At 36.0% G+C, this 27,232-nt stretch overlaps 1 protein-coding gene across 2 annotated transcripts in view; it reads left to right on the top strand.

Annotated features, from left to right (window-relative positions):
• Nucleotides 1-27,232, top strand: part of VPS8 (VPS8 subunit of CORVET complex) — a 102,466-nt gene that overhangs the window by 5,785 nt on the left and 69,449 nt on the right. For both annotated transcript variants that reach the window (XM_025166438.2, XM_088132022.1), the window contains exons 5-19: nucleotides 26-119; nucleotides 1,200-1,232; nucleotides 2,144-2,198; nucleotides 7,397-7,521; nucleotides 7,847-7,933; nucleotides 8,191-8,258; nucleotides 12,695-12,848; nucleotides 12,959-13,018; nucleotides 14,165-14,272; nucleotides 14,714-14,794; nucleotides 15,636-15,806; nucleotides 17,696-17,770; nucleotides 18,282-18,317; nucleotides 19,081-19,171; nucleotides 25,472-25,518. In XM_025166438.2, coding sequence (XP_025022206.1) covers nucleotides 26-119; nucleotides 1,200-1,232; nucleotides 2,144-2,198; nucleotides 7,397-7,521; nucleotides 7,847-7,933; nucleotides 8,191-8,258; nucleotides 12,695-12,848; nucleotides 12,959-13,018; nucleotides 14,165-14,272; nucleotides 14,714-14,794; nucleotides 15,636-15,806; nucleotides 17,696-17,770; nucleotides 18,282-18,317; nucleotides 19,081-19,171; nucleotides 25,472-25,518 — 1,285 coding nt within the window. The remainder of the gene's footprint in view (nucleotides 1-25; nucleotides 120-1,199; nucleotides 1,233-2,143; nucleotides 2,199-7,396; nucleotides 7,522-7,846; nucleotides 7,934-8,190; nucleotides 8,259-12,694; nucleotides 12,849-12,958; nucleotides 13,019-14,164; nucleotides 14,273-14,713; nucleotides 14,795-15,635; nucleotides 15,807-17,695; nucleotides 17,771-18,281; nucleotides 18,318-19,080; nucleotides 19,172-25,471; nucleotides 25,519-27,232) is intronic.

Below are 27,232 nucleotides of genomic sequence, written 5' to 3'. Positions count from 1 at the left end.
TATTCTGATTTTATTGTTTAAATAGGAAGAAGAAACTCCGTGATTCTTTCTCCATCCATGGCTCAGTTATACGACTGTCACTTCTGAAGGGCATTTCTACCCAAATAGTATCTGCAGCAGTAAGTTTCTTTTGCCTCTTCCTTTGTGCTTGCCTATTGTGGCAAATAAACAACATCAACAATACACTAATTTGGAGTAAAATAATTTCCTTTTAACTGCAAGTCCTGGGATTTTGTAGTCTTGCTGTTGTGGCAAAATTGAACTGCTGTCAGTGCAATAAATAGCACTTTGCAAAAAAAATAAAAAAAATAAAAGGCAGTTTCATCTACATCATTAATGTTTTTGTTTGAATGCTTTCCATCATATAAGTTATTCCTATAGGTTTTGGCAGAGATACTTTATTGCCACAGAATATACTGGGTAAACTATGTTGAGATAAACTTATTTCTTCTTTACACTCTATTGTCCTCCTGAAGGTGATGGGACTGGAAAAGAGGAATAACTGAACAACAGTGTGGTTAAAAGAAGTAACATATTTTAATCAGGAGGACACTAATTTACTTCTATATAGAATAGCTGTGGTTAGACCATGATTCTTGGAAAAGAGGCTGATTGAGCATATTTTAGCAATACTTTTGACATCTGTTCAACCTGCTGTAGCCATTGAAGATGGTCCATTCTGAAGGTTCTGCTCTAAATCAAAAATTGAACAGTTACATGGCCAGAGAGAGTGGATTTGAGAAGGTGAATTGGTAAACCTCAGATAAATTACTTGATATGAAGATAATATTTTATTTTCATGATAAGCCTTATGATCCTTTAATCCATGTATGGACAGAAAATTAATTGGGTGTATTGATTAATATCTCAATAGTCAATTTTTAAAATTTCTAATTAGATAATAACTGCATCAGATGTATTCTACATTGTCCTTATTTATGTTGCTAAAATAAAGGCTGGTATCAGGGATGGAGTTTTATGTGGGAGCCTTGTTCAGTTTTGATACTAATTTTTTTTCCTAACGTTAAAATTCTTCAGGTATGTATATTTTGTTCCAAACTGTGGTTGGTAGATTTGGGAATTCAGATTAAAAAAAAAAAAAAGTAGATCCTACATGTCCAAAGTTATACCACTTTACTTATTCTGTATTTTGAAAACAATTGCTAATATTTTCATTCTCTCTTTTTTTGTTGTTGTAGGCCAAAGTGGATGCAGGTTTACCCACTGCAATTGTAAGTCTGAAAAAATTACAGAATACTTTGTGGTTGATAGTTGTTTAATACTGATTTCCAAATGCTACATTCACTCATTTTATAGTATTTGGAATTCATGTTACCAAGATATATCTGCCTTTCTCCTTGGCAAAATATTTTGGTATACCTAATATAAATAAAAACATTTAATCTGTATTTATAACTATAGGTTATAATTAAACTATATACAAAGCAAAGAACCTAAATACCGAATTCAATTAATTTGTAATATTCAAGTAATGGCTTATGATAAACAACAGAGGCCTTGTTTGGGATATAACAATAATTTATGTTTTAGCAATATGTGAAGAAGCCTTGGGCTTATATACTCCTCTCTCCTGTAGCAACATGTCTGTGAAGAGATCAGAAGCTTTCATTCTCATTTTTAAGTTGATTATCAATCCTGGACAAATTTTGGCTACAAATTTTTGTTTAGTTGCAGCCAACTTCAAAATATGATTTGTTATATAAACCATAATAAAAACAAATATGGTTCAGGATTTATATGAAAACAATTGTTAATTGACAGAATTAGTGAAAGCTTCCAATAGAAATTCCTGTATTCCAGAAAAGGAGATTGTATATTCTCAAAGCTTGTTTACATAATGACAAATCATAGCTCAGGATTACATCCAAGTTACTGAACAGGTTTTCATAAAACAATTGTAACATGGTTACAATTATAAATTTATTTGAGTCCATTCTGCTTTTATAAGTTTAGTTCTTGCATTCTTAAGTATCTTTGATTTAGCTGATGCTGAATCTTTTTTTCCCCCACATTTGTAGGATCTAGAATCAGTTCCGGCTTACAGTTTTTAGTACTCATGCATTGCTTGAATTGCATCAAGTATATAGTGCTGCTAAATCTCAATTATTTTTGCTTGGTTTAGGCAGCATCAAGTCTCATAGCAGTAGGAACATCTCATGGTCTAGCTTTGATATTTGGTAAGTATGAGTGCCTGCTGATCTCTTAAATACTAGAAGCTCACTCTGGTTTTGTTTACACAGCACACTGAAGCACAAATAAAAATCCTTGTTTTAGCCTAGAGTATGGTCTGCACCTAGTCTTTAAGATTAGTTTATTGAGTGGTACATCATGCAACTACAGACCTTTGAGATAAGTGAGTAAAATATGGTAGAGTTAACTGTGGGTAACAGTGTTGTGTGAACACAACCTTTGGGAATCTAATCTCTGGGGAAGTCTTTGAATAACAATATCAGCAAAAATCTATCTGAGCATATAAATTAGTATGCTTAATTATCTGAAACATTTTAATAGGAAATGCTACATGTCACAATATACAATATCTTATTGAAGGATTTCTTGATTTCCAGGATTAAAAATAAGCATATGTTGAAATAAGAGCTGGCTTTGGGCCGGTGCTTCCATTAGTGACTGAAGAAGTCTTGTTTGGATGCATTATTTTCCTTACCTTACAAATACAAAGTGTCTCCATGCCTCAGAGAAACTGATTTCAACAGACCTGTTACTGAACAGAGGTATCTTACTGGAAAGAATAGGATGTGGTTTCTGTCTATTTTTTTCCATATTTATTTTTGGCCTTTCTCTTTCTCTCAATCTTTTTCCTCATGGACTGAAAAGGCAAAGGTATAGTATGATGCATTTTGCATGTGATCTGCATGAATGGCTGCACAAGTTAAACTGTGCTACAATAATGCTCTGAAATGCAGAGATAATAGGCTACAAAAGCATACTGTTGCAAGCAGTAGATTCTGGCATAGGTGAGGCACTTTAAGGCGAAATCTGTAAGAATTGGAAACCACTTCTGCTTCTGGTGAAATCTGCTGCTGAACAGTCTACTATTGCGTGTCTAGTTTATAATAAGGTAGGTCTGATCATGGTCTAGAAAGAAGTTCCATGTTCTGGTGACACAAAATTCCATGTTAACTTCAGCATTAAAATATTATCAAAAACAACGGGAAAAAGACAAAACTATTTCACACATCTGTAGTATCACGCATCCTGCTAACAGCATAAAATCTGACCGTACAGAGTAATATTGGTCAGTCTTTCCCTTTCATCAGTAGACAGCTAATTTAAAAGAAATAAATAGCAGCATCACTTTTTAAAGCATCACTTTAAGTCTAACACAGTATATCTTCTTTAGATTTATTGAACATGGGGTATACCAAAGTTCTTCATAAATTAATAAATTCCAAATTTTCAGATACAATTCAATATCATGTTAGTGTTTTTAAATCCCATTCCTCTCCTCTTCCCCCAAACTATATGAATAATAGATATTGAACCAAAAATAAGGAAGTGCAGGGATGTTATAGATATATGTGCCCCTCCATCGTTTTTCCTTCCAGCTATTGGTAGTGAAGCTATTCTACCCGTTGTCTGAGGTGTCCAATAAACATGAACAAATCTTGTTGAATTAATTTCATCTTAATATAGTGTAGAATCTTTTGTGCTAATTACTCAGGAGTTTGAGATGCTGCTAATGCATCTGGATCAAATTTTGAAATCAAATGATATTTAAATGGAATGTATTGCCATTCTGCACTTTTTTAACAATCCAAATTCTTCTAGAAATACCTGGTTTAAATATTTATTGTCAGTAAGCTGATTCAAAATATTATATCCTCTACTGGCCCATGTACTCCCCCCCTCAAAAGGATTTACCTGCAATTTTCTATCTGAGCTATCCCAAAGTGTAAATTTATCATAAGGATAAGGAACAAATTATACTTCTCTCCCAGCATCTTTCAAATATGTCTTGCAGCCTTTAATTCTGGAATTATAACTTAATTTCAGTTTTAAAAAAAGAGTCAACAAGTACAACACCAATTTTTACAGATTTCCATAGATATATTAGTGCCTTCTGAAAGTATATGAAATTTACTCCAATTAATTGAGCAATCTGACAATTTACCCAACTGTACTACTTCAATACTTTTTGGTAATTATCCAGAAGACATAATGTATCCTTGGCGCACAATAATTTGTATTCAATTCTAAAGCTTCTATGTTCAGAATGTCTTTTGATTCCCTAATATGGTTCCAATGTTAAATTAAATATAAGGTAATCAAAGGCATCTTTTGAAGAGTTCTGATAAATGAAGAAATAATTCCACTTCTGGGATTTTATATGGACTACCACGTAATCCAATTAATAATAAAAAAAATAAGGGAATCTATATTTGGTCAAACCTTGCACTACTATATATTAAAGGGTTTTTCTGCATCCAGTGAAACTACCACTGCGGATCCAGTTTCTTAACTGTATTTCTAAATTATTGGCTAGTAATCTGATATCCAAAGCTTGTTGCATTTTTATAAAAGCAGATCATACAGAACAGATAATCAGAAATAGCGTCATCTGTAGTCTGTGTGCCAGAGCCACTAGTAGATATTTGGCAACTTGTTTAACAAAGAAATCAAGCCATAGTGTGCAGAATCAACAGAATGTTTCCAGTTGGAAAACAACAAAATAAAAATCACAACAAAACCTATGAAAGAAAAAAACTTTTAGTACAGGGTCTTCCAGTAGACATGTCCTGAAAAGGATATATTACAGAACCCCCCCAAGGCATGGTAGCCCATCTCTCTCTCAAGAATATGAAAAATATTATCTTAAGAAAAAAGATTGCTACATTGGTCCCAGACCAATCCACTTTTCTTCAGCCTCTGCATTAAAACATTTCTTCACCCCTGGAATCCAGGGACAAACAAAATATTGTTTGAAAAAGAAAATAAAAATTAATTGCACTCAAATGAGCCCCATTATTTCTACAAAGAGTGGTCATTTCATCCTGAAGATCTTTATTTGTTTTCAACATTGTTTCAGCACCTGCAGTACATAGTTGGTCAGAATCTTCAAATTGAATAATTCTTTTTTCATGAGAATCAGTAATAAGGCTTTTAAGTCTAGCGTTTTCTGATTCAGGGACTCAAGTATTTTCTCCTTTCCTATCAAGTCTGTTTCACTTGATCAACTGCAGTTTTCATCTGCTGAGATTCAGTTCTAAAAGGCTAAATCAGAAAAGCAAGATCTTTTAAAGTAAGAAGCAGCTCTACAGAATTTTCTTTCTGTTTTCCTAGTGGCTCTCTTATAGATTAGATTCAGCTTTTTCTACAGCAGCTATTCAGAAGCAGCTATTACCCCTTGGACATAGAGGAGGGAGTGACAATTCCTGCTTTTGCCTGTCTTCTCAACTCTGTATCTGTAATTGATCACCACAGAACAATAATTTAAACCAAGAAAAATAAGATAAATAAAAAGAGTCAAAAGTTGAGGAGATAATCTCTTGTGGAGAATCTGGAATTGTAAATCAGAACATCTCCATAGCAAACCAGAGGTCACTGTGATTGCTAAACTTGTTCTTTGTAGCTTTTTTATTGTGACTTCCCTACAGACTTCTCCTGATGTCAGTATTGGCATTTTTATAGTTTTTTTCTGGAAACCCTAAAAAAAACCTTCTAATGTATACTTTATAAAACAAGTAGTGATTAGGGACTAAAATGTATGCCTTGTGTGATGGTTACAGACATGTAAGGCTTATGTGTTGTGTATTTAATTTCTGGCAATGTTTTGGTCTTTTAACAGTATAAATTGACCTTAACTCTTTTGGTTACCCTTTGGTGTTAGCAATTACACCAAAGTTTAAACTTAGTTTGCATTTGAGGCTTTATATATTTGCAGAGGAGCTGACTGTAAGGTAGTACTTGCACCATTTGTGTTCAACTTGTATTCCCCTGTGGATTTCTTTTAGTCTGATGGTGCTGCTAAGTCTGATGGTGGTGTCATGTTGGGTTAAAATATTAAGCCATATGCTTATATACCTCTCTGATCTATATTGAGTCTAAAGCACATAGCAATTGCACATAAATAATGCATTACTGAACCTTTTTATGATACTTTACCTTGATGCAGTTTCATAGATACAGTTGGGTACATCTGATAAGGTTTCTATGTCAATGGCAAATTTAGAAAGATGCTGTGACTTTATAAAGATTGAAAAAGATTAGACATTAAATGAACTTATCTGAGGGACGCTATAATTAATGGTTTTAAAAAATCTGCAGCAGGTCCAGGAAGAACAAGTCATTCTCCATCCCCCTCTCCATCTCTTTCCCAACAGAGTTTGTCCCATAGAGTGAATGGAGCAGTTGTCATCCAAAATTACTCTTGAAGTTCAATTGAAATGTATTTAAAAACCAATTTCATGCAAAATTGTCTAGTACTGATCATCTACTGCTGGCTACTGACCTGCAGCTGTTAACTAACCTAATACCAGAAGATGTATTTTTCAAAAGTGTTTGAATTACTGCACTGATTAAAAGGCTGGGATTACTCCCACTCTCTCAATAATTGTATTCTAGTTACAGCTGGATTTGACTTTCATCTTTAAATTGTATAATGTTTGCTCTTACTTTTTATCATCCACAAAAGCTTTTTTCACCTCAAAGTTCATGCCCAGTTTAGGTATCTTCAGAAACTATGATTATGCAAGCCAGAAAAGAAAGCCCATAGCATGTTGTCAAATGTTGGAGACTGCACCATCACTTTGCTCCAAGGAGCCTATTTGACCAATACAGCAAAGGGTGAAAGATAGATTAGAGGAAGGGCCCTGTATCTATTTCTCACCTGGCCTGTTGTTAGTGAAATTAATTTCTTTGTTCAAGAGGCAAACTCTCTTGTTTCCCTCTCCTCAAGATGCAATTTAGATAGAAGTGAGACCCTTCTACTCCCATGTATGTCTTAATAAATCTAATTTTTACTTCAAATATACTGAGTGTCTGTTAGCATTCACTGATAGCTGGGCTAAGCTCATACTCTGCATTCAAGACATCTGTGTTATAAGCATTTTTTAATATAGTTGTCTTGGATGCGGAGTGTTGGCTTAGCCCTATTTTCAGTGGGACTCTCTGCTACTTAATTTCTCAGTATTACTCAGTATTTTTCCAGCACCCTGCTTATGTTCTAGAGCAGATCCTCTTGTTCTTGCTGAATTCAAATCTGCAACACCAAACCATGATTTGAATAATTGAATGTGCCTTTAAACTGAGCCAATTCAATTTGTATGGATTTGCTCTTTTCTAAGTTTGAAATGTTAATTGATTATATAGTCTGTTTTTCTTTCCCTCTTGCTAAATAAAATTATGTTCTGTTTAGATCCTAACCAAGCTCTTCGGCTTTGCCTGGGCAATACTGCTGTTGGCGCACAATATGGGGCTATATCTGCTCTTAGCATCAACAATGATTGTTCAAGACTTCTGTGTGGCTTTGCAAAAGGACAGGTAATAATTTATATGCAATACAGTTACATAGGTATACATAGTCTCAGATAAATGCGCAAAGGATTGCAGAGCCAATTTGACTGTAGAGAAGGATGATTTCTAAGACATAGTTTGTTATTCCTCAACATTTGAAAAATGCTTCCCACTGTTCTTTCTATTGTATCTATCTCTGTTGTATCTACCTCTATCTTTTCTCTGAAAAAAAGGAAAGTAATCTTTGACTTCATAACTTTCATTCATAGATGGTTTGGAAGATATCTTATAGTTCTCATGTTTTAATAGTAAGAGTTTGTATTACAGAAACTTAATAATCTTTTGCTTATAGATTACAATGTGGGATCTGGCCAGTGGAAAGCTGTTGCGATCAATAATAGATGCTCATCCTCCAGGGACTGCAATTTTGCACATTAAGGTAACAAATAATAATTTGCTCTGTCTTATAAGCTGTACTTGTGGCATTAAAAAGCTTACAGAGTTTGAGGCCTTTTTGACTAAAATAAACTGTGTATAGTTACAACAGCTGCTATAATTCTAATCTCAGAATGAATTCTGTCGTCATAATTGGCATCATAGGTACATGCCTAGTATAAGGGAAAAGTCATGATGGGAGAAATGGAAAGAAAATAAGTAGGCTTTAGAAAGAATTGAGGAAAATAATATTTTCTTTAGTTTACAGATGACCCAACTCTTGCAATCTGCAATGACAGTGGTGGTTCGGTATTTGAATTGTCATTCAAGTAAGAATATCTGCTTTTATTATAACATTACTTATTTCTTTATTTGATTTGTAAGACCACCCAACTCAAGTGACTATGGGCAGCATACACAACCATGGTACCTGAAAGAGAAACAAAAATGGAAGTGATCAGAACAGAGGAGAGCAAACATACTTCATAGCAAACTGATGTAATACAATCTGGATGGACATACCCCAACCTATGCCAGAGCTTGAGGAAAAAGCTAGGTTTTCAAGGGTTATTTAAGGGTCAAGGCAGTTCAAACTCTTTGGTGATGGCTGTTCCAGTGGTGCCGTGAGAGAGAAGACATGCTTCCCTGGGTCCCATCAGATAGCATTCTATCATTTCATGTCTTGGAGCTCCTTGGAAACCAGGGAGCCCCTAAGATTGATGTACAGGGAGAGGCTATATAGGGGCAGTCTGATCCAAGGCTCTTGTTGCATGTCCATTCTAGGCAGAGACTAAGGCCTCAGTCAGACCGCCTATCAGGCCTTCAGGAAAATCCCCAAGCTTGGCCAGTCACTCTCAACCCTGACTTCACAGGGTTGTTGTTGTGGGGAAAAATAGGAGGCAGGAGCATTAGGTATACATTGCCTTGAGTTGATCAAAAATAAAGGCATGATAAAAGATGAATAAATTTGAGAAACGCTTCCCTTTACTTAAGTAAATTTAAGAAATAAAAGTCCAATACACAGTATAGGATAGGGAATACCTCTCTTGGTATTTGACATAGTACTAGATATTTGTTTTTTTATATAATAGGGTTAATAAGGATTGCATTATACAGATAAAACTAATATAAACTACAAAAGATAAAAACTTCAAAAAGTTAAAGAAAAAAAAAGTGCAGAAAAAAAAAGAAAAAAGCCAAGAAGAAAGAAGAAACTCCCCCTTCATCCCCAGCAAGTATAATTAACATTAACAGCTTATTACCATCTCTTAAAATACAACCAACCATCTCTTCATCCTATATCCCACCCCATTCTCTACAAACAAGTCTTTAAAATCTTATCACTCCATCTTAATCAGCAAAAGTCTATTAAGGATTAAGAAATAACAACGTAACTACTGCAAATTATATCTTTGAATCCTTCCTTTTACGTTTATTTCTCATTCTCTATTTAAACAAATCCTCCCTATCTCATTTCTTTAAATAAACAAAACTTTTAAAACATTGTCATCTAATCCTAATTCACATAGATCCATTGAACATTTCCAGAAATATTTATTTATTTATTCAATTTTTCAACCACCCATCTCCCCCCAGTGGGGAACTCTGGGCGATTCACAACAAACATTAGAACATAAAATATATAAACACATAAAACCTTAAATTAAAACATTACTAAAAAGAAGAAGGAGAGACCAAGAGGATGAAAAACCTGAGGTTGAAGGCAGAGGCCTTTATGGGGTTAGCCATCCATTTATTCTAACCTTGATCAAAGAAACCAACTCTGTATTCTTTCTCCTTTCTCAGAACAGTATTTAGTCCCCTCAAATAATATCCGAACATCTGTTTTCTTTTTATGCTCTCTTTGTCCCTTTTCACAAAATCATTGGCAACTTTAGCAAGCCCCTTTTGTAGATCCAGTATGAAGAGGTTATCCACATCACTCTTCATATTCTGACTGTCTCTTCTCACAAAATTGTTGACAACTTTAGCAAATCTTTTTTCTAAATCCAATATAAAAAGGTTATCCACATCACTCTTCTGTTTAGTATTTGTATGTCTTTTTTCATTGTTAAAACATCAGCCGGTTTCACTTGTATATCCAACAGATCATCTTTTTGTGTATCCACTGTTTCATCTTTTTCCATCTGCTTATACATTTTTAAATCCACATTTAGATCAATTTCAGCTTTATTTGGTAAAACGTGTTCCCCTTCCATAACACCATCCAATTTGTCTATCATGGCAGATAATTTTAAAATTATTTTCTGCACCCAAAAGTCATAGACGACTCTCAACAGATCCATTGATGCGCTAATTTCCTTCTGGTGCCCTCTAGTGACCAACCTTCAAAGTCATCAGTTATTCAGATGTAAACAGAAAGTTTCCCACAAGAAGGATTCTTTTAATTAACTTCAAAGTCTTAATTCAAGTCCATTTAAATCCTTAATCTGTTTAAAACTTTCTGAAATCAACATTCTAATCACCTCTTTGTTGTATATTACAAAAAAGAAAATTTTTACAAAACCTTAAACTTGTAATCTTCTTTCTTAAGGGATTGAAGAAAAAATTCACCCAGTGGATACGGATAAAACTTGTGGTTCTTAAGGTTCCCAATCTTTAAAAAGCAATAGAAAAAGTGAAAAAGTAAAATCCAGAGTGATTAAGAAGTGAGGTTTGGTCGAACCTTGAGTCCATGAAGGCTATATTAATGGCTATATGCTCCACCAAATCCAGTGACTCCCAGCTGATTGCAAGTGGCTACAAAAACCTCAATTCCTGCTGTCTACTCACATAAAACAGTTGTCTGGAGTATGTGTTGGTGATCTCAAAGATCCCTCCTTTCTCTGGAGAGATTTTGGTGGCCTGGATCCAGCAGCCAGCTGCTGTTTTCAGCTGTAATGCCTCCTGGTGCTTGACAGGACGTCAGTTTGCCATTTCTTCATCGGAAGCTTCCCACATAGTACTAGATATTTGGAATAGCATATTTGACATAACGTACTAGGTATTTGACATAGTACTAGATCTTTTAATAGCGGTTGATTACAAATTGAGAATCAGTAGTGTAGTGTGGCTGTAAAAATGGCAAATCCAGTTGTAGGTTAGATGAACAAAATATAGTTTTGAAATCATGGGAAGTAATGGGTCTAATAGCAATAGGTTCCTAGTTTGCTTCTGGGTGTAATTCAAGGTGCTGGTTATGACTTGTAAAGCTCTACATGGCATAGGGGCCAGTTATTTGAGGGACCACCTGTCTTCTCTGGGGTCTGTACAGCTGATATGAGCTGACAGGGTTGATCTTCTCTGGGTTCCTTCGCCTGAGCAACGTCATCTATCAGGACTCAGGAAGTGCGTCTTCTCTTTTGTAGCACCTACTCTCTAGAATGAGGTTTGCCCTGAGTTCCAGATGGCCCCACCCTGTTGGCGCTCCAAAGGGCTGTTCTCTTAGGCTAGGAGGGCTAGTACCCCCTCCACTTGATGTTAGATGTTGGTGGGAAATTTTGGGGTATCTGTCAGGTTCACATCTTGCTCTTCTTTCTTTTTCTTTTGTTCTAGCTTGGTTTGTTGTTTCTTATTATATTGTTTTTATATTCTCTGGTGTATTGTGAGCTGCCCACAGTCATTTGAAGTCAGATGGCATCAAAATGAATGAATGAATGAATGAATGAATGAATGAATGAATGAATGAATGAATAAATAAATAAATAAATAAATAAATAAATCTGCTTTTGGTCGCATATGCACCTGAAGTACTATGTTGAGTTCTTTAAGAACATTAAGAAGGATTCAGATATTGGTACAGGGGAAGAAAGGCATCAAGGATAAGAAGGTCATCGAGAAGGGCATTGAGGACGACCCAGGGGACTAGAAATTAAGTGTTATAGAAAGAGATCAAAGCAGCTGGGTGTTTTTGGCCTTGAAAAGAGAATGGGCATATTATAACATTCTTCAAATACTTGATGTGATACACAAGAAGAACAAGAACTGCTATCTATCATCCCAGAGTGCAGGACATGGTATAATGGATTTAAGTTATACAAAGGCAGATTGTGACTAAAGCTGGAAAAAATACTAATAATAAGAGCAATTTGACAATGGAACTAATTACACGGAGAAGTGGTGGGGTCCCCTGAATGTATTTAAGTTGAACCTAGACAGCCATCTATCAGGGATTCATTAATTTGGATTCCTGCACTGAGGGGTGGAGCTAATTGGGCTAAAAGCCCCTTTTAACTTATTCCATTATTATATTTAGTACAGAGGTTCACTGAATACTAATTAAAAGTATACTATATTGTGCTAGATAGAAACACTAATTGTTTGTTATGTTATCTTGTAAGTTTTAAAATGATATTTGACAATTAATGAAGTAATGAGGAAGGCCAATTCTGTTTGGATTTCTAATCTGATCCATGCTAATTGCTTTGTTTTATTGTTCTAATCAAATTTAGTTTTGATTACAGTTTATGTTTACTATGTGGCAAAATAATGTTTCTTTACTAGCTTTATTTTTCTCAATAGTTCTCTACTGCTTCAGTATTCATAGCAGGATATAAAGTGCTCTCAGGACCATATAAAGAGTAACTCCAGAAGGGAAAATTGTCATTATATTAAGTGCAGGACTCACAAATGCAATTTTTCTATCATTCCTGGGATGATATCCATCCCATTTAAATCATATAGCTTACACATTTTTTAAAAATGTTACATTTAAATAACTTGCTGCATGATGTGTATCTAAATTTGTCAAGTTCTCTGTTTTCAGGAGAGTCATGGGTGTGAGAACATGTGAATCTCGCTGTTTGTTCAGTGGTTCGAAGGGGGAGGTTTGCTGCATTGAGCCTCTACATGCAAAGGCTGAGCTGAGAGACCATCCTATCACCCAATACTCTCTGCTAGCAATGGCTTCTTTAACAAAGGTAACCTACCTTCCATAAACACCCAGTTTTAATAGTAATATTTGAAAAAGATGGTAAAATACAGAACTTAAGGATGATTATTATATTATTATTGCTATTATTAACTTCAGATTCTTGTGATTGGATTGAAGCCATCTTTGAAAGTGTGGATGACATTCCCATATGGTCGTGTGAGTAATTTTGTTAATTTTTCCCTTTTGTTCTTAGGGCTATTTATTTTAAATATTTATACTGCACCTATTCTCCAAAAAATTGTAAACAGTTCATTACAAATAAACATTTAAAGTGTGAAAGCTTCCACTAATATTAAGTATAATATTCAGCAATGGTGGAATATGCAGTAATCAAAATGATTTTAAAATAGCAATTAATTAAAAGATCAAGTAAGACCTTTATCATGTTTTTTAAAAAATACTAAAAGTGAAATGGGCCACTGAAAAGGGAATATCAGCATCAAAGTGCAATCATTATATTTCATGAGGGTTGTTTCAGGAAAAAGTAGCTTGAAAATTTAACAGCTTTCTGTAGGCTTGCTAGAACTTTATAAACTTTATAAAGTACAGTATTGTTGTAGAACTGGCATAGTATGGAGAACAGAACTTGCAAGCTTGGGAAATGAATGGAGCATTACATGTTTCTGAAAATTCTGAAAAGCCATTCTATATTAAATTGTACTGATCCCTCTGCTGTAAGATCCTTTTTCTACTGTATATTTTATTTATATTGTACTCTAAGCTGATCTATATTGCTGGATTTATATGAAGATCATTTTCTGTTTCTCCTGTCCTGAGACTCTTGTGAATATTCTGATTCTGTGCTGTTAGGCATACCTAGGTTTATTGAAATCAATGGGACAAGAACATCTTCTGATGTAGTTGAGCTACTAATATAGTAAACTCTAAACTAAGGATAGCTTTTTAAAAGTTAAAAACTAAGGTATTATATGCTTACTCCTATTCTATTTAAATAATTATTTAGCTTTGTATAGACCAAAGCTACACAATTACTTAAATCAGAAAATCTTCCTAAAACTTAAAATATTTCAACATAAATTTACATGTTTGGGTTCTAACTTGGTGGCAGCACCTAGTTGATTTTGGCTGCTCTTGAAAATTTGGACTGAATATCACCAAAGAATACTAGGCCTGTCTAGAAAATGTCAAAAGGTGGCAGTGGCAAACCACAGTCCATGAAGCTGCCAAGGGCTCAGCTGAACTCAAAGGAGACATGAAGGTCTTGCATTTTTACACATGCAGCATTTTTTTTCTTGTATGGTGGTAACAATGGAATCTCCCCCCCCCCCTTTTTTTTTTAAGATGGAACCATCTAGTGTTCCACTGCTTGCCTGGTATTTTGTTGCTGTCCAAACATCTGTGAATCCAGTGCTTGCTTTCTGTCGAGGAGATGTTGTCCATTTCCTTCTGGTAAGGCTCAGGCTATCCATCAACTTTGAAATTTGCTTTTCTAAATATCTTCCATTAGAATGAATGGAAATTAATTTATTGCACTTGGATCTTGAGGTGGGAATGGCTGTATTTTGAAATAAGTGTTGGTTGAAAATTAGAATACTCCTATTATTAACAAAGACTATTGCAAACCATAAGATTGGACTGTTGTGATATTTGTGCCAATAATGCCTAGAATAATTGTTTTCTAGATAATTCAAAGTTTGCACTACAATTTATATTTTGCATTTATCTTCTCTTTCCATTATGTAAGTGTACTAAATATAGTTATTTTTCAGTTATGTTGTAACTTCTTCTACTAGGTGTTGCTTGCAAAGGCTAGTAATTTATAAAATTAAAAGCAAAGAATCTTTATTTGCAAGGTAGATATGAGAATAATAGGATAAACTTCTCCATCAGGTAAAAAGAGATGAATCTGGAGCAATACATGTTACAAAGCAGAAGCAGCTACATCTGCATTATGATTTAATCAATTTTACAGTAAGTATTCATATTTTATATTTAAGTAGAAAATACTAGTATTTTCTAGCTTGAAAGGAAATCTGTATGGGACTTGAGATCTCTGTAAAAATCAGATTGAGGAGCTTTATTTACTCTCTTAATAATTATTTAATAATAAATCCAATGTTGAGATTTATTTCTGCCACTTAAACCATTTTTCCTGTGTTTCCAAACTCTACCTGGCAGCAACATCATAATTTTTCATGTTCATTATAGTAATAGAAAAGTAATCAAATTAAAATATTTGTAGAAAATCTAGGATGAAATTATCTGACTATGCAAAAATACACATAATAAGCAATGTAGCCATGTCAGCTGTAAGAATGTTCAGAACTTGTATTAGTGCAATACCTTTACTAGGCTAGTGAACTTTTGAGTGTAAACCTTTGAGTTTTCAAGAATTAAATATGTTAAGATCAAGGAAATGGCTGATGTTCAAGTCATAAATCAATATTTATATATATTTATGATGGAAACTGAGTGCAGCTTCCTCAGTTTCTCTCATAGGAATTAATTTCCAGTTCCATGATCATCTTTATTGTCACTCTTTGCATCCCTTCCAGTTTGTCTGAATACCCTTTAAACTGTGGTGCCTAGAATTCCATACAATATTGGACGGGAGGTCTTACTTCTGTACTTCTCTTGATACAGTTTTCTGAATCCCTTGGTTGTTATGACATTACTATACAACCTTCAGACTTAATTGTATAATGCTGCTAGCTGCACTACTTGAATATTATGGTTTGGAATTCTTATTTAATATACAGTGACATCACTGTTTTAATGCAAATTGCTATTTCTTGTTTTTGCTTTCTTCTAGTGGATAAACTCCCATACAATTGCGCTTCTAGACAGTGTGGAAAAGTTACATGTGATAGACCGTCACACACAGGAGGAACTTGAGACTGTAGAGATATCAGAAGTTCAGTTAGTATATAACAGCAGCCACTTCAAATCATTGGCAACAGGAGGCAATGTTAGCCAAGCACTGGTATGGCCCAATTCTGTTTTGCTTTTGTAGTATTCTTTTCTAAAGTTTGGGGTGTCTTGAAATTTTACAATACAAACAGGTATAGTTTTCTTTTCTTTTTTTCATTCTATATATCATAGCTGCTCTATCTGCTATATAGTGCAGTGTAACCTGGGTCCTGCTACATTGTAAGGTGATATGCCACTCTATTACTGGTTGTAATAATAAGGGGCATTCCTTTCTCAAGGTATTGTATAGGAAATGGTTTTAGTATAATTTCACACTATAACTACATGTATATACTTTACAATGTATCATTGATACATAGCCATCATGTGGGATGTCACATCAAATGTACCCATGATGACAAACATAACTTTTGAAAGCCCCTCACCATAAAGCTGGAATGTCAGTGCCACACCTCCATTACAGAGCACAGCAGCTGATATGAGGCATAAGATCATGGATAAACTAGCTACAGTCAACCAAGTTACCAAGGCTCAGTGGAAAAGTACCATCAGATAGTATGCTAGAAGATGCCAATAGAGCCCTTATGACAATCCCACTACCACCGTAACTCAAACCAATTAACTGGTATATGCTTCAGACGCTGTAATCCTGGAGATGATTGGCTACATGATCAAGAAGAGCAGCAGTACATATCCCCCCTGGAAAATGAGGTTGGAGGCTAAGATCAAGACAACTCAGAGAGAAGTTAGTCAGCTGGTACAACTATAGAAGAGTATGGAAATTAAGGATAAGACTTGGCTACTGAAAAAAATATAAGGGCCTGACTCCATCTGAAACCCTAGAGACTGTTAAACAAAGGCTCACAGCACTGGCTACCAGGCTAAGGAGATACACTAGAGAAGCAGAAGTCAAGAAGATAAATGTCCTGTTCTCCAAAGAACTATCTAAGATGCACTCCCAACTGCAGCGCAACAACACAGTTGCAGCAGAGCCACCGACAACAAAATCTGAACAGTACTAGAAGAACATATGGGAAAAAGAGAAGACACATAACACCAGTGCAAAGTGGCTGCAGGACTTGAGAGCAGACCACAGCAATCTCCCAGAACAGAAACCAGGTGCCATCACAGCTCTGTGTGACATCCAACAGCAGGTCAAGAACATGAAGAGCTGGACAGCACCTGGCCCGGATGTGATCCACACCTACTGTCTAAAGAAACTAACAGCAGTGCATGAATGCCTAGCAGCACGAATGAACCAGCTGCTAACAGCAGGCTCCCACCCAGACGGGCTAACACAGGGAAGGACAGTGCTGATCATGAAAGACCCCCGCAAAGGAACAGCACCGTCTAACTACCAGCAAATAACCTGCCTCCCCACAACATGGAAAGTCTTATCAGGCATCATAGCAGCCAAGCTGTAGAACCATATGGGCCAATACATGAGCACAGCTGGCTGGGGAATTCTGAGAGTTGAAGTCCACCCATCTTAAAGTGGCCAAGATTGAGAAACACTGCTCTGGAGGAATGATGTTCCAAAGGGTAGGTGCCACAACAGAAAAGGGTCTCTTCCTGGGCCCCGCCAGATGACACTTCATAATAGACAGAATCCACGGCATGCCTCTTCTGCCAGAACTGATGAGATGAGTAGATATAACTGGGGAGAGGTAGTTCCTCAAGTAACCCAGCCCCATGCCATGTTTAAGGAAATAGTTGTAGTATATTAGCAATTTTCTAGTGTGGAGTGTAAATTAATGTCAAGTAGTTAAATGCTCTTTGTTTTATGTACTATGTAAGCGGCAAATTCAAAGACACTGAGGATGAACTGAAATATTAGCCTTCTCTTGCTTCATTTGTATTTTAAATGACTGGATCTACTTCTGCATAAAATAAATAAGCCATGTACTTCTGCATTAAATAAAAATACTCTGTGTTTCTCAGGCACTGGTGGGTGAAAAGGCTTGCTACCAGTCAATCAGCAACTGTGGTGGTCAGATTTTTTATTTGGGTACAAAGGTAAGTCTGTCCAGATTAATTCTCCTTTATTATTGCTCTTATTATTTATTAGGCCTGTTACCTGAGTAAATCACCTGCCCTTTAATCAGGTGATTTAATTCAAATACATTTTTATAACATGATGTGAACATCTCTACATAGATTTGTTCAGTTCAGGTAACATAGCAAGCTTGAATTAAGCAAAATTAGTAATGAAGGCTTTTGAACTTTTTATCACAGTCGCTCTAGAGAAGGAAAGAGAAAGAAGATCATATGATTATGAGACTTTGGGGGATTGTCATTGTCAGCAACTGAAAAATAGTTCAGCATCGTCTTCTTTGACCTGGACACCTTTGAGATATGTTGATTTGAACTCCAGTAATTCCCCTGCCAAAATAGGAGAAAGCTAATTTAGCATATGTGTGAAAAGTTGATTCACCATCTTTGTACTACTTAAGATGCCATAATTATTACTAATAGACTCTTAAATAAATATCTGTTACTCACCCATTTTCCTTTCCTCTGCTTTCAGTCTGTTCATGTTTTGACACTGAGGACCTGGAGGGAGGTAAGCGAGGGGAGAAGGAACAAGTTACTTTTTTTTTCATGGCTTGATGAATAGAGCTGTCTGTGATAAACATTTTCAGATTAAATATACAGATTGTTGAAGAAGATATCAGTATCCTGACTTCAGTGTATCATTTTTACTAATACAACACCTTAAACCAGTATTTCTCAAACTTGGCAACTTTAAGATATGTGGACTTCAACTCCCAGAATTCTCCAGCAGCCATTATCTGTCAGTGATAACTTGTCAAGTTAATTCCATTTGGAATTAGTCTTGTAAATTTTATTTCAGATTGAAAAATAAGACATGCATAATTATTTTAATTAGTATTGGTGTACTGCACATCTGGATTTTAGGTTATATATTAAAATGGTTCTTCAACATTGCTTAAATTTCAGTCTGGCTGGGAAGACAAAATAGGAATTTTTTAGAATAATGCATCCTTAGATGAGTGACATGATCAAATAGTGATTGTTAAAACTAATTAATTTGAATCACAACAGCAAATGGCAAAACAAAGGTTTTGATTTTATCATCTAAATCTGCCCAGATTGGTAACTGTTTTTAAAAGAGAGTTACTAGTTGACTTTAGTTTGAATTTTAAACAAAATACTACTTTCCTCAGAACAAGCTTTTAGAATGCTTAAGACAAAAATAGAATTATTACAACTTTGTGTTCTGTTTATATTATACATGTTCTCCCTGAATACTATTTATATTTCTGACATTTTTAACAGTGGTTATTTTGTGCTTTTTACCTTAGAGGATCGATCACCTTCTGAAACAAGAATGTCTTAATGAAGCATTGGCTTTGTCATGGTCCTTTCATGAAGGGAAAGCCAAAGCCGTTGTGGGTAAGCCTGTTTGCATCAAGCAACAGCCATCTTTTCTGCTCCTGGGTGCCATCGTTTGCGCTCTTACGATGGTTTGGATGATACAAATATTTCCTATGAACTCCTAAAAATCTCACGAGGTCTTTTATTATGAAACATCTGTAGGGTTCTTGGTGCTCTCTGACCAGGGTTGTTTCCTTGCAGACATTTCATTATCTCATGTTTCATTTCTTCTGCAAAAAGCCAGTCAAGCTCAGAGAGCACCAAGAACCCAACATTTAACCCTGAGCTACATGTATCCTTTACCATTGTACACATACGTCTTTTATTATGGAGGAACCAGAATGCCTCTTTAGAGCCTGGTGAGCACTTTGTTGTTGTTGTCGTCATTGTTTCCTTTTTATTATGTTGTTATAAAACTGGATACATTGTATTGTTTCAATACAGCAACATTTATATAATATGACTAACAATTATTAACATTCTATCATTTAAATAGCTTAGAATATTGAGAAGAGGAAAAAAATATTCTATCAATATTAATTACAATTTAGGGTGTCAGTTTTACAAGCATAAAATTATTTGGCTTTTTCATCCAGAGTTGAGTATAACGTTGAAAAAAGCACTATGATTCTCATCAAAGTATTTTTGATTTTGATCTTAAATTCATTAATTCATATTAAAATCTCCATTGTATTGTTACTTAGTGTGCCCATGCGTGTGTGTGTGTGTGAATTTACATGTTAATGAAAGGAAAAAATAGATAAACAGAGCAAATTTAACAAGAATTAAAATACCAAAAAAGTAGGCGGAAAAGGAAAAAGGAATATAAAAAAGAACTATTGAGTTTCTGACTCCCCCCTTTTTATACATCTTATAATTTGCAATATTTGTAGACATTTAGGCCCCCTTAGAAACCAGACGGGAAGTTATTATATTTGCCTTGCTGCATGATGTGTTGTATGTATAGGAACCATTCTTGCTTAAATTTGGTTAAACTTCTATTGTGTATATATACTGTTAGTTTTGCCATTGCTGAGTTTAAATTCCCAGTTAGATATTGCTGGAATTGTGTCTTCCTTCCAGTGTTGAGCAAAATTTATTCTCGCTGCTGTAAGCATATATCTCATTAAATTATGATGTTTCTTTTTGATTTTTTCTGAGGTTATACCTTGTAGGAAAAGTTGTGGTTTCATTTCAAATTTAAATTCCAAGATTTCCTGCATTGCTCTTTGTACGTCTTTCCAGTACTTCTGAGTTTTTTACAGGTCCACCACACATGGTAAAACATTCCTTGTGTTTCATGACATTTCCAACATTTATTACCGTATGATTTGTCTTTCTTAGATATTATTGATGGAGTTGTATACCATCTGTAAAACATTGTGTACCAGTTTTCCTTTAGTTTATAACTTGGTATAAATTTTATATAGATTTAGTTAATAATTCTTCCCACTGGTTGATGTGACTGTTTCTTTACTGTTTTGCACCCATTTTATCATACGGTTTTGTGTTTGTTCTGTCTGTGTCATATCTAAGTAAAAGTCTATGTAGGCGCCACAATAGATGGAGTAGGTTTTGTATGAGTGCTTCAAATTCTGTTTTGTTTTTTCCTTAATGTCCCTCCTTCCTTCTTGAGATCTCATTTTATCCTTCTGGCTATTTGTAAATACATTAGCTATGGTATATTCCAGCCTTCACTAAGTAGTTCTTGTTGTGTTTTAATCTATTCATAGAATCTGAGTGAACCATATCTGCATATGTAATTACATTTTTCTTGCTGTAATTATTTCCAACATGAAAAGCATTTGAGGGAGGAGCTAGGGGTGAAATTGTTGGGCTTATTATTCCCTTTGTAGAATTCCATACAGGTAGTCTTCAATTAACAACCATTCATTCAGCGACCACTCAAAGTTATGATAGTGATGAACAAGTGGTGATTACAACTGGTCCTCGATGTTCCTGCTGTCCCAGCACTCCTGCAGTCATGTGATTGCAATCTGGGTGCTTGGCAACTGGCTTGCGCTTAGAACAGTTGCAGCATCCCACAGTCACATGATCACAATTTGCAACCTTCCTTGTGGCTTCCCACAAGCAAAGTCAATGGGGAAGCTAGCAGGGAAGGTCGCAAGTTGCTTGAGTAAGTCTCTCCCACCCGCATGCACCCCCCAAGCCTCACTGTGCTCACACTGCGTCTCCCCACCCACTCACTCATCCTCCCCTGCCATTCATGCACCCTGGCCTCTTGCACACCTTCCCCCACCTGGCAGCAGCCACCCCAAGCCCTGCTGCACTTGTGCCGCACCTCCCAGGCCACCCGCACCCCCCTCACTCCCCCTCCCACCCAGCAGCAGCCACTTACCTGCCTGCTGGCCTGCTTGTGAGCCATCTGGGACTTGCAACTTCCTGCTGGCTTCCCCACTAACTTTGGTTGTTGGAACCTGGCAGGAAGTTGCAAGGAGGTGCTCACTTAATGACCCACGATCCTCACTTAATGATGGCAACAGGGACTGCAGTGATCACTTTTTTTTTCCTTAGTGACAGAAATTCTGGTCCTAATTGCCATCATAACTCGAGAACTACCTGTACTTTTATTAAACTTTGTCTAATAATATGTCCTTTTAAGTTTTTATCCTCCTTTATATCCTTGTACCATAAGTATCTCTGAAGTCTTTGCTGAAAGCATTGCGCTGTTGATTCCTAATTTCAGTTGCACTTGAAATTTTGAATGGCTTGCATTTGAAACAAAACAAAATAGCCATTTTTATTGATAACGCCACCCAGAGTCACCTTATGTGAGATGGGCAGCTATATAAATATAAATAAATAAATAAATAACTGAAGGGAAAATTAAAAGACAACTAGAAAGGGCAATGTATTAAATATGCAGAGTCTCCCTTAGGTATCTGAAAGAGCAACCTTAAAATGTCTAGTGACGTCTTCACCAAAAAGTAGCCAAATGGAATTTTTTTTAATGGGCCTTGTCACAAACAAGAATGCCAACAGGTAGAATAACCAGCCTTAGAATTAGCAATGAAAATATGAAAGTGGTGGGTAGCTTCTGCCTTTTAGGATGAACCCTCAAAGGGCACAAACAAAAGCCCTGGGCTGGGTGCGAATGGAGGCCCTGGGCGGGGCACGAGATTGCCTCAGCTGCACTAGCACAAAAGAAGGTGGCATGAAAGAAGGCCCCAGCTGGTACAATAGTGGTGTGCAGGATTGGTGGCAGTGGGCAGGGCTGGGTGTCGAGGGCAGCTGGTGGCAGCAGGTAGGTGGGCGGCCAAGAGGGCAAAGTTGTGGGAGGAGATAGGCAGGTGGGGGGAGTTCAAGAGGAGGCAGAGGAGCCAGTCTCTTACCTTACTGAGGCTCAGGGCTGGGAGGGACCAAGCTGGGAATAGCTTGGATTGGGGTGGGTCCTCGCCTAACGACTGGTGGGATTCAGTTAACGATGGCAACAGAGACTCCGAGATTGCCATCACTAAGTGATGTGGTCACACGATGTCGTGCTTTATGACCACATTGCTTTGCAACAGAAATTCCGGTCCCAATTCCGGTAGTTAACCAAGGATTACCTAAATTTATATACAAAAACAGTATTATGACACATTTCAAATGTGTTATTAAGAAGTAACATAAAGATTTTTAAAAATACTCATCTTCTACTGGGTGCAGAAGATCAGCCATGCTATGTTACTTTGTAAGGTATATGGAGCAAAAATTGTGCTTCAAAACTATTTAACCCTTAGATACATATTTCCTTTCAGGGTAAGCAATTTTATGCAAAATGTGAAAAAGGAAGAAAAAAACAGTTAAGCAATTAAGGACGTAAGATAAAAAATAGGGAAATGTATCTAAATCTAGTTTATATCTACAGCATTCACTATGCCACCCAGTGTTTTCCTGTCTTTGCAAATCATCTTTGCTTTTACAATTTCCATGCAGTGATTCATTCTCTTTTGTTCTTTAAATGTCTTATCTCTTGCTTTTTGAGGGTCTCATCAACTCCATCCAACCATAACTTACCTGTTTTTCCCCTTCCTCTGAATCCATCTGTGCTTCTTCATATGTTAAAGTTCAGTTCTTTATTTTATTTTTATTTTTATTTTATCTTATTTATATTTCAAATTTGTCACGGCCTGTCTCACTATAGAGCAACTCTGGGCGGTTGATTGATTGATTGATTGATTGAATAGGCCACCCTACTCTCAAATTACTCTGGGTGGCTTACAATTAAAAACCAACATACTGTATTAAAAGAAAAAAGAAGAAAACAGACCAGAAGAGCAAGGTAGAAAAACAAAACAAAAAGGGGGCTCAATAATCACCCTGTCCCTAAGGCCTGGGAAAATAACCAGGTTTTCAACAATTCCCTAAATGACATAAGTGAATCCGTGGGAGGAAATCATTCCAGAGGGCAGGAGTTGTGACAAGTAAGCAGACTTCCTGGATCCCGCCAGATGACATTCTTTAATTGACGGGATCCAGAATGAAGCCACCCTGCTGCACAGGCAGACAACTCTTATACATTCTCCACATATAACCAAACCACCTAATATACTTTTTTCATACTTTGTATTTAATCCACATTCATTCCTCACCCACTCACACTTGACCTCATTTCTTCTTATTTTACTGCACATACTTCTTAGGAACTCATTCCTGCTGTATTCAACTTACTTTTCTGTTTCTCCTGACACACCTAGCTGTTCCTTCTATATAGCAAAGTGGGCAGAACCATGCTATTACCACCATTTTCACTTTTTTTGACAAAGGTTCATTTCTTGCAAACACACACACACACACACACTTCTCACTCCTTTATATCAATATTTGCATGTCAGAGATTTTTCTCTCAAAATTATCCTTGGTTCGCTCATTATCATCATTTACTGGGCGTTAGGTATTTGGCAGAATTCCAATCAAAAGGATATGAGAGATTATATTTTTTGCTCTTCAGCATGTATGAATGTGGGAAAGAATGTTGGTTATACGGTACATTTTGTTGATTTAGAGAAAGCATATGATTAAGTGACTAGGCTTGAATTATGGAATGTTTTGCTCAAGTGTGGAATTCCACTTGGTTGCTGAATGTGTTGAGTAATATATGGTAGAAGTAAAGCGTGTTTGACAATAAGTGATATACTTAGCAAATGGCTCAATACTGGGCAAGGAGTAAATCTAGCAGTTGATGTTCCCTTGGTTGTTTGATTTATTTGTCAGTAAATATTATAGTAGAGGTGTGTTGGTTGGGAACATTAATGTTTGTATGCATATGATGCAGTATTCTTGGATGGGAACCCAGATGATTTGGAGCAAATGTTAAATAGGTTGTGTGTGGCAACAAGGCGTATGGATCTGAAAATTAATGAATCAAAGCGAAAAGTAGTTGTGTTTGACAGGGAAAATGGAGTGAGCAATAGCAAATTATTCATAAATGGTGAGCAAATAGATGAATTTGTGTACTATGGTAAAATGTTTACTAGTAGGGAAAGTTCATGGAGAAATGTGAAGATACACAAATGGACAGTATGTGGTAGAACTATGTGCAGTAAAACAAGTGTGTGTAGTAGGAGAGATAGCTTGAAGAATAAATGGGTGCTGAATTAATGTGGACTGAATACAAAAGAAAGTATGGAAGAAGTACATTGAGATGGTTTGGTCATTTAGAGAGAAGGTACAGAAACCTGCACTTTCACTTCCCTACATAATTTCATTAGCTCCACTCCACAGGATCAGGCTGTCTTAGTTTTACAAGCATATATCTAGTTTTCTTCCTGTCATTTGTTACTTCATGCACTGTGCCATTTACTTGTCTGACATATGAAGTCACAATCTTCCCCATGCCGTGGTTGTCATTATAAGGTTGCTTATAATGACTTTGGACTGACAAGGCTTTTACATATCACTTTTGAAAGGGCATAAAGTAAGTTACAGTATCTGCTGTGAATAGCTAGAGGAGATTGAAGTGGTTGCTATCTTATGTGAAAGTTGTAAAAACTAGGAAGATTAAGTGGTATGCTACTGCTTCTGAATTTAGTGTGCATAATGTAAATGAATGTTATACTGGCTTTGATGATTTATCATAATATTAAAAAGTCCATCTTCTGAGCTCAATATGGTTAGAAGGCTTATGTTCTTCTTGAACATAAGAAATAGCATATAAATTCACTTTCACCATTGTAATTCAATTATACCTGGATAGTTTGTACAAATTATAAAACATTAAACATTTGTTATTATACTTAAAACTTCATAGGAGATAACAACAAAATTGTTTGTACCCTGGCTTTGAAAATTAAAAGACTTTTGTTTTTGAAACAGGCTTATCTGGGGATGAACACAAACGGAAGGCTGTTATTGCAGATAGAGTGAGTTTTTCTTTTGTTTAACCTAAACTTGTATTCAGCTTTAGAATTAAATTCCTTTTGTACATTTTTTCCTCTAAAAAATACTTATGTGTGGGTTTCATTGTGAAGAAGCTGACTTTAACCCATGCAGTTTCCTACAACTCATCCTTATTTGTATAGCTACATCTTCATAAATGATATTTAAGCTATACTTGAATTGGAATGTAGGTCAAAGTAATCATAATATGAATGGTTAATAGTTTTCTGCTTTTTTGTAAGCAGCAACGAAGAAGATAAAACTGAGGGAATGGAGCTTCATGAATGTTTAATCCTGTACTACTCCTCTCTGAACTTGCTGCCTAGTTCACTGAACTAGAAAGAAAGACTATTCTATTTCCAAATAATGTACCTTTCTTGTGAGGGGATTGCTTTACTCTGAGAATATTATAAAAGAGAAATATGAGGGGCATTTTTTATTGTTTTTGATCCAATCTTCCTTTTGGAAGTGGGGGAATTATCTTAAATTCAGGACTGTCTTCCTTTGGGGTACTTTTAGTATACAGTTGTTACAGGAATCCTGTATACAGTATTCTTTTTGCGAGACTACTAAAAGTCGTTTAGGAGTTCGATGTGAGGTAACATTGGATTAAATGTAAAAGCTTTATCACTTCAGTATAACTGCAGAATTAAAAACGGAAATAAAGGTGTTTTCTATTACTGGAAAGTAGATTGGGACAATTTGTCCCAAACTCCTGAGACAATTCTGAAATGATTTCAGAATTTTTTTCTCCGAAATCAGGATGAAAAATTTCCAAGTCAATACAGCCAGGAAAAAATATCTATTTATTTATTGCTGCAATTTATATGCTGCTCAATTCCAAAAAGTTTCTAAGCAGCTTACAAATAATACAAAAATAAAATAGAATAAGAAAAAGAAAAGAAAACATAAAACATAAAAAAATTAAGAACCACTAAACATACCAGTCCATTAAAACCTGGAAAAAGACAGTCATGACAGACACAATCACCTGCTGCCAGGAAGGGTTCCATTGTATGGCCAGTCCCTAAAGTCTTTCTGGCACTGCCAGGTTTTAATGGCTTTCTTGAATGCCAATAGGGTCAGTGTTGTCCTGACCTGGGGTGGAACAATGTTACAAGAGAGAGGGGCAGCAATAGAGAAGGCATGCCCTTGTCCTTGATTATGACAATCCTTCAAGGATGGAAATTGAAGGGTTCCTCCCTCCTAGATCTTACTGGATGCAAACTAGATCATTTTCCCTCCTCCTCCCAATTCTCATTGGTCCTTTCTAACAGCAGAGGCCAGGCTGCCTCTCTGAAGACCAAGCTTGCTTTTGGCAGATGGATTATGCTCTTTGATAGCTCTGAACTAGCAAAACATGCAGTTGTCTTACCCCTCAAAAGATAGGACTAACTGTAGGAAATCCAGCCTCATGCAGATACTGTACAGGGCTAGGTTCCTCAGTACTCATATTTGCCACTGTACTCCCCAGTAGGACATATGAAGCAGCTTTATTCTTTTTAGCCTCTATAGAAACATTCTATGGGGGAAATGACCTTTTTAGCCTCTATAGAAACATTCTATGGGGGAAATCTGTTTTTGGCCCCCTGTCCTTTAGCATCTGCTAGAACAAAGTATCTTGATTAAGAAATCCTGTGGGAGAGAAAGAGAGATTGCAGTAGCAGACCTGGAGAGTGGGAGTAGAATCCCAGCCAG

This window comes from Python bivittatus, unplaced genomic scaffold, assembly GCF_059951505.1.
Source record: "Python bivittatus isolate LINGU-HERP-01145 unplaced genomic scaffold, Pbiv_v1 ctg000980_np1212, whole genome shotgun sequence".
Lineage (NCBI taxonomy): Eukaryota > Metazoa > Chordata > Lepidosauria > Squamata > Pythonidae > Python > Python bivittatus.
Note: the sequence above shows the minus strand (reverse complement) of the source record. Positions and strands in the feature narration are given on the sequence as shown.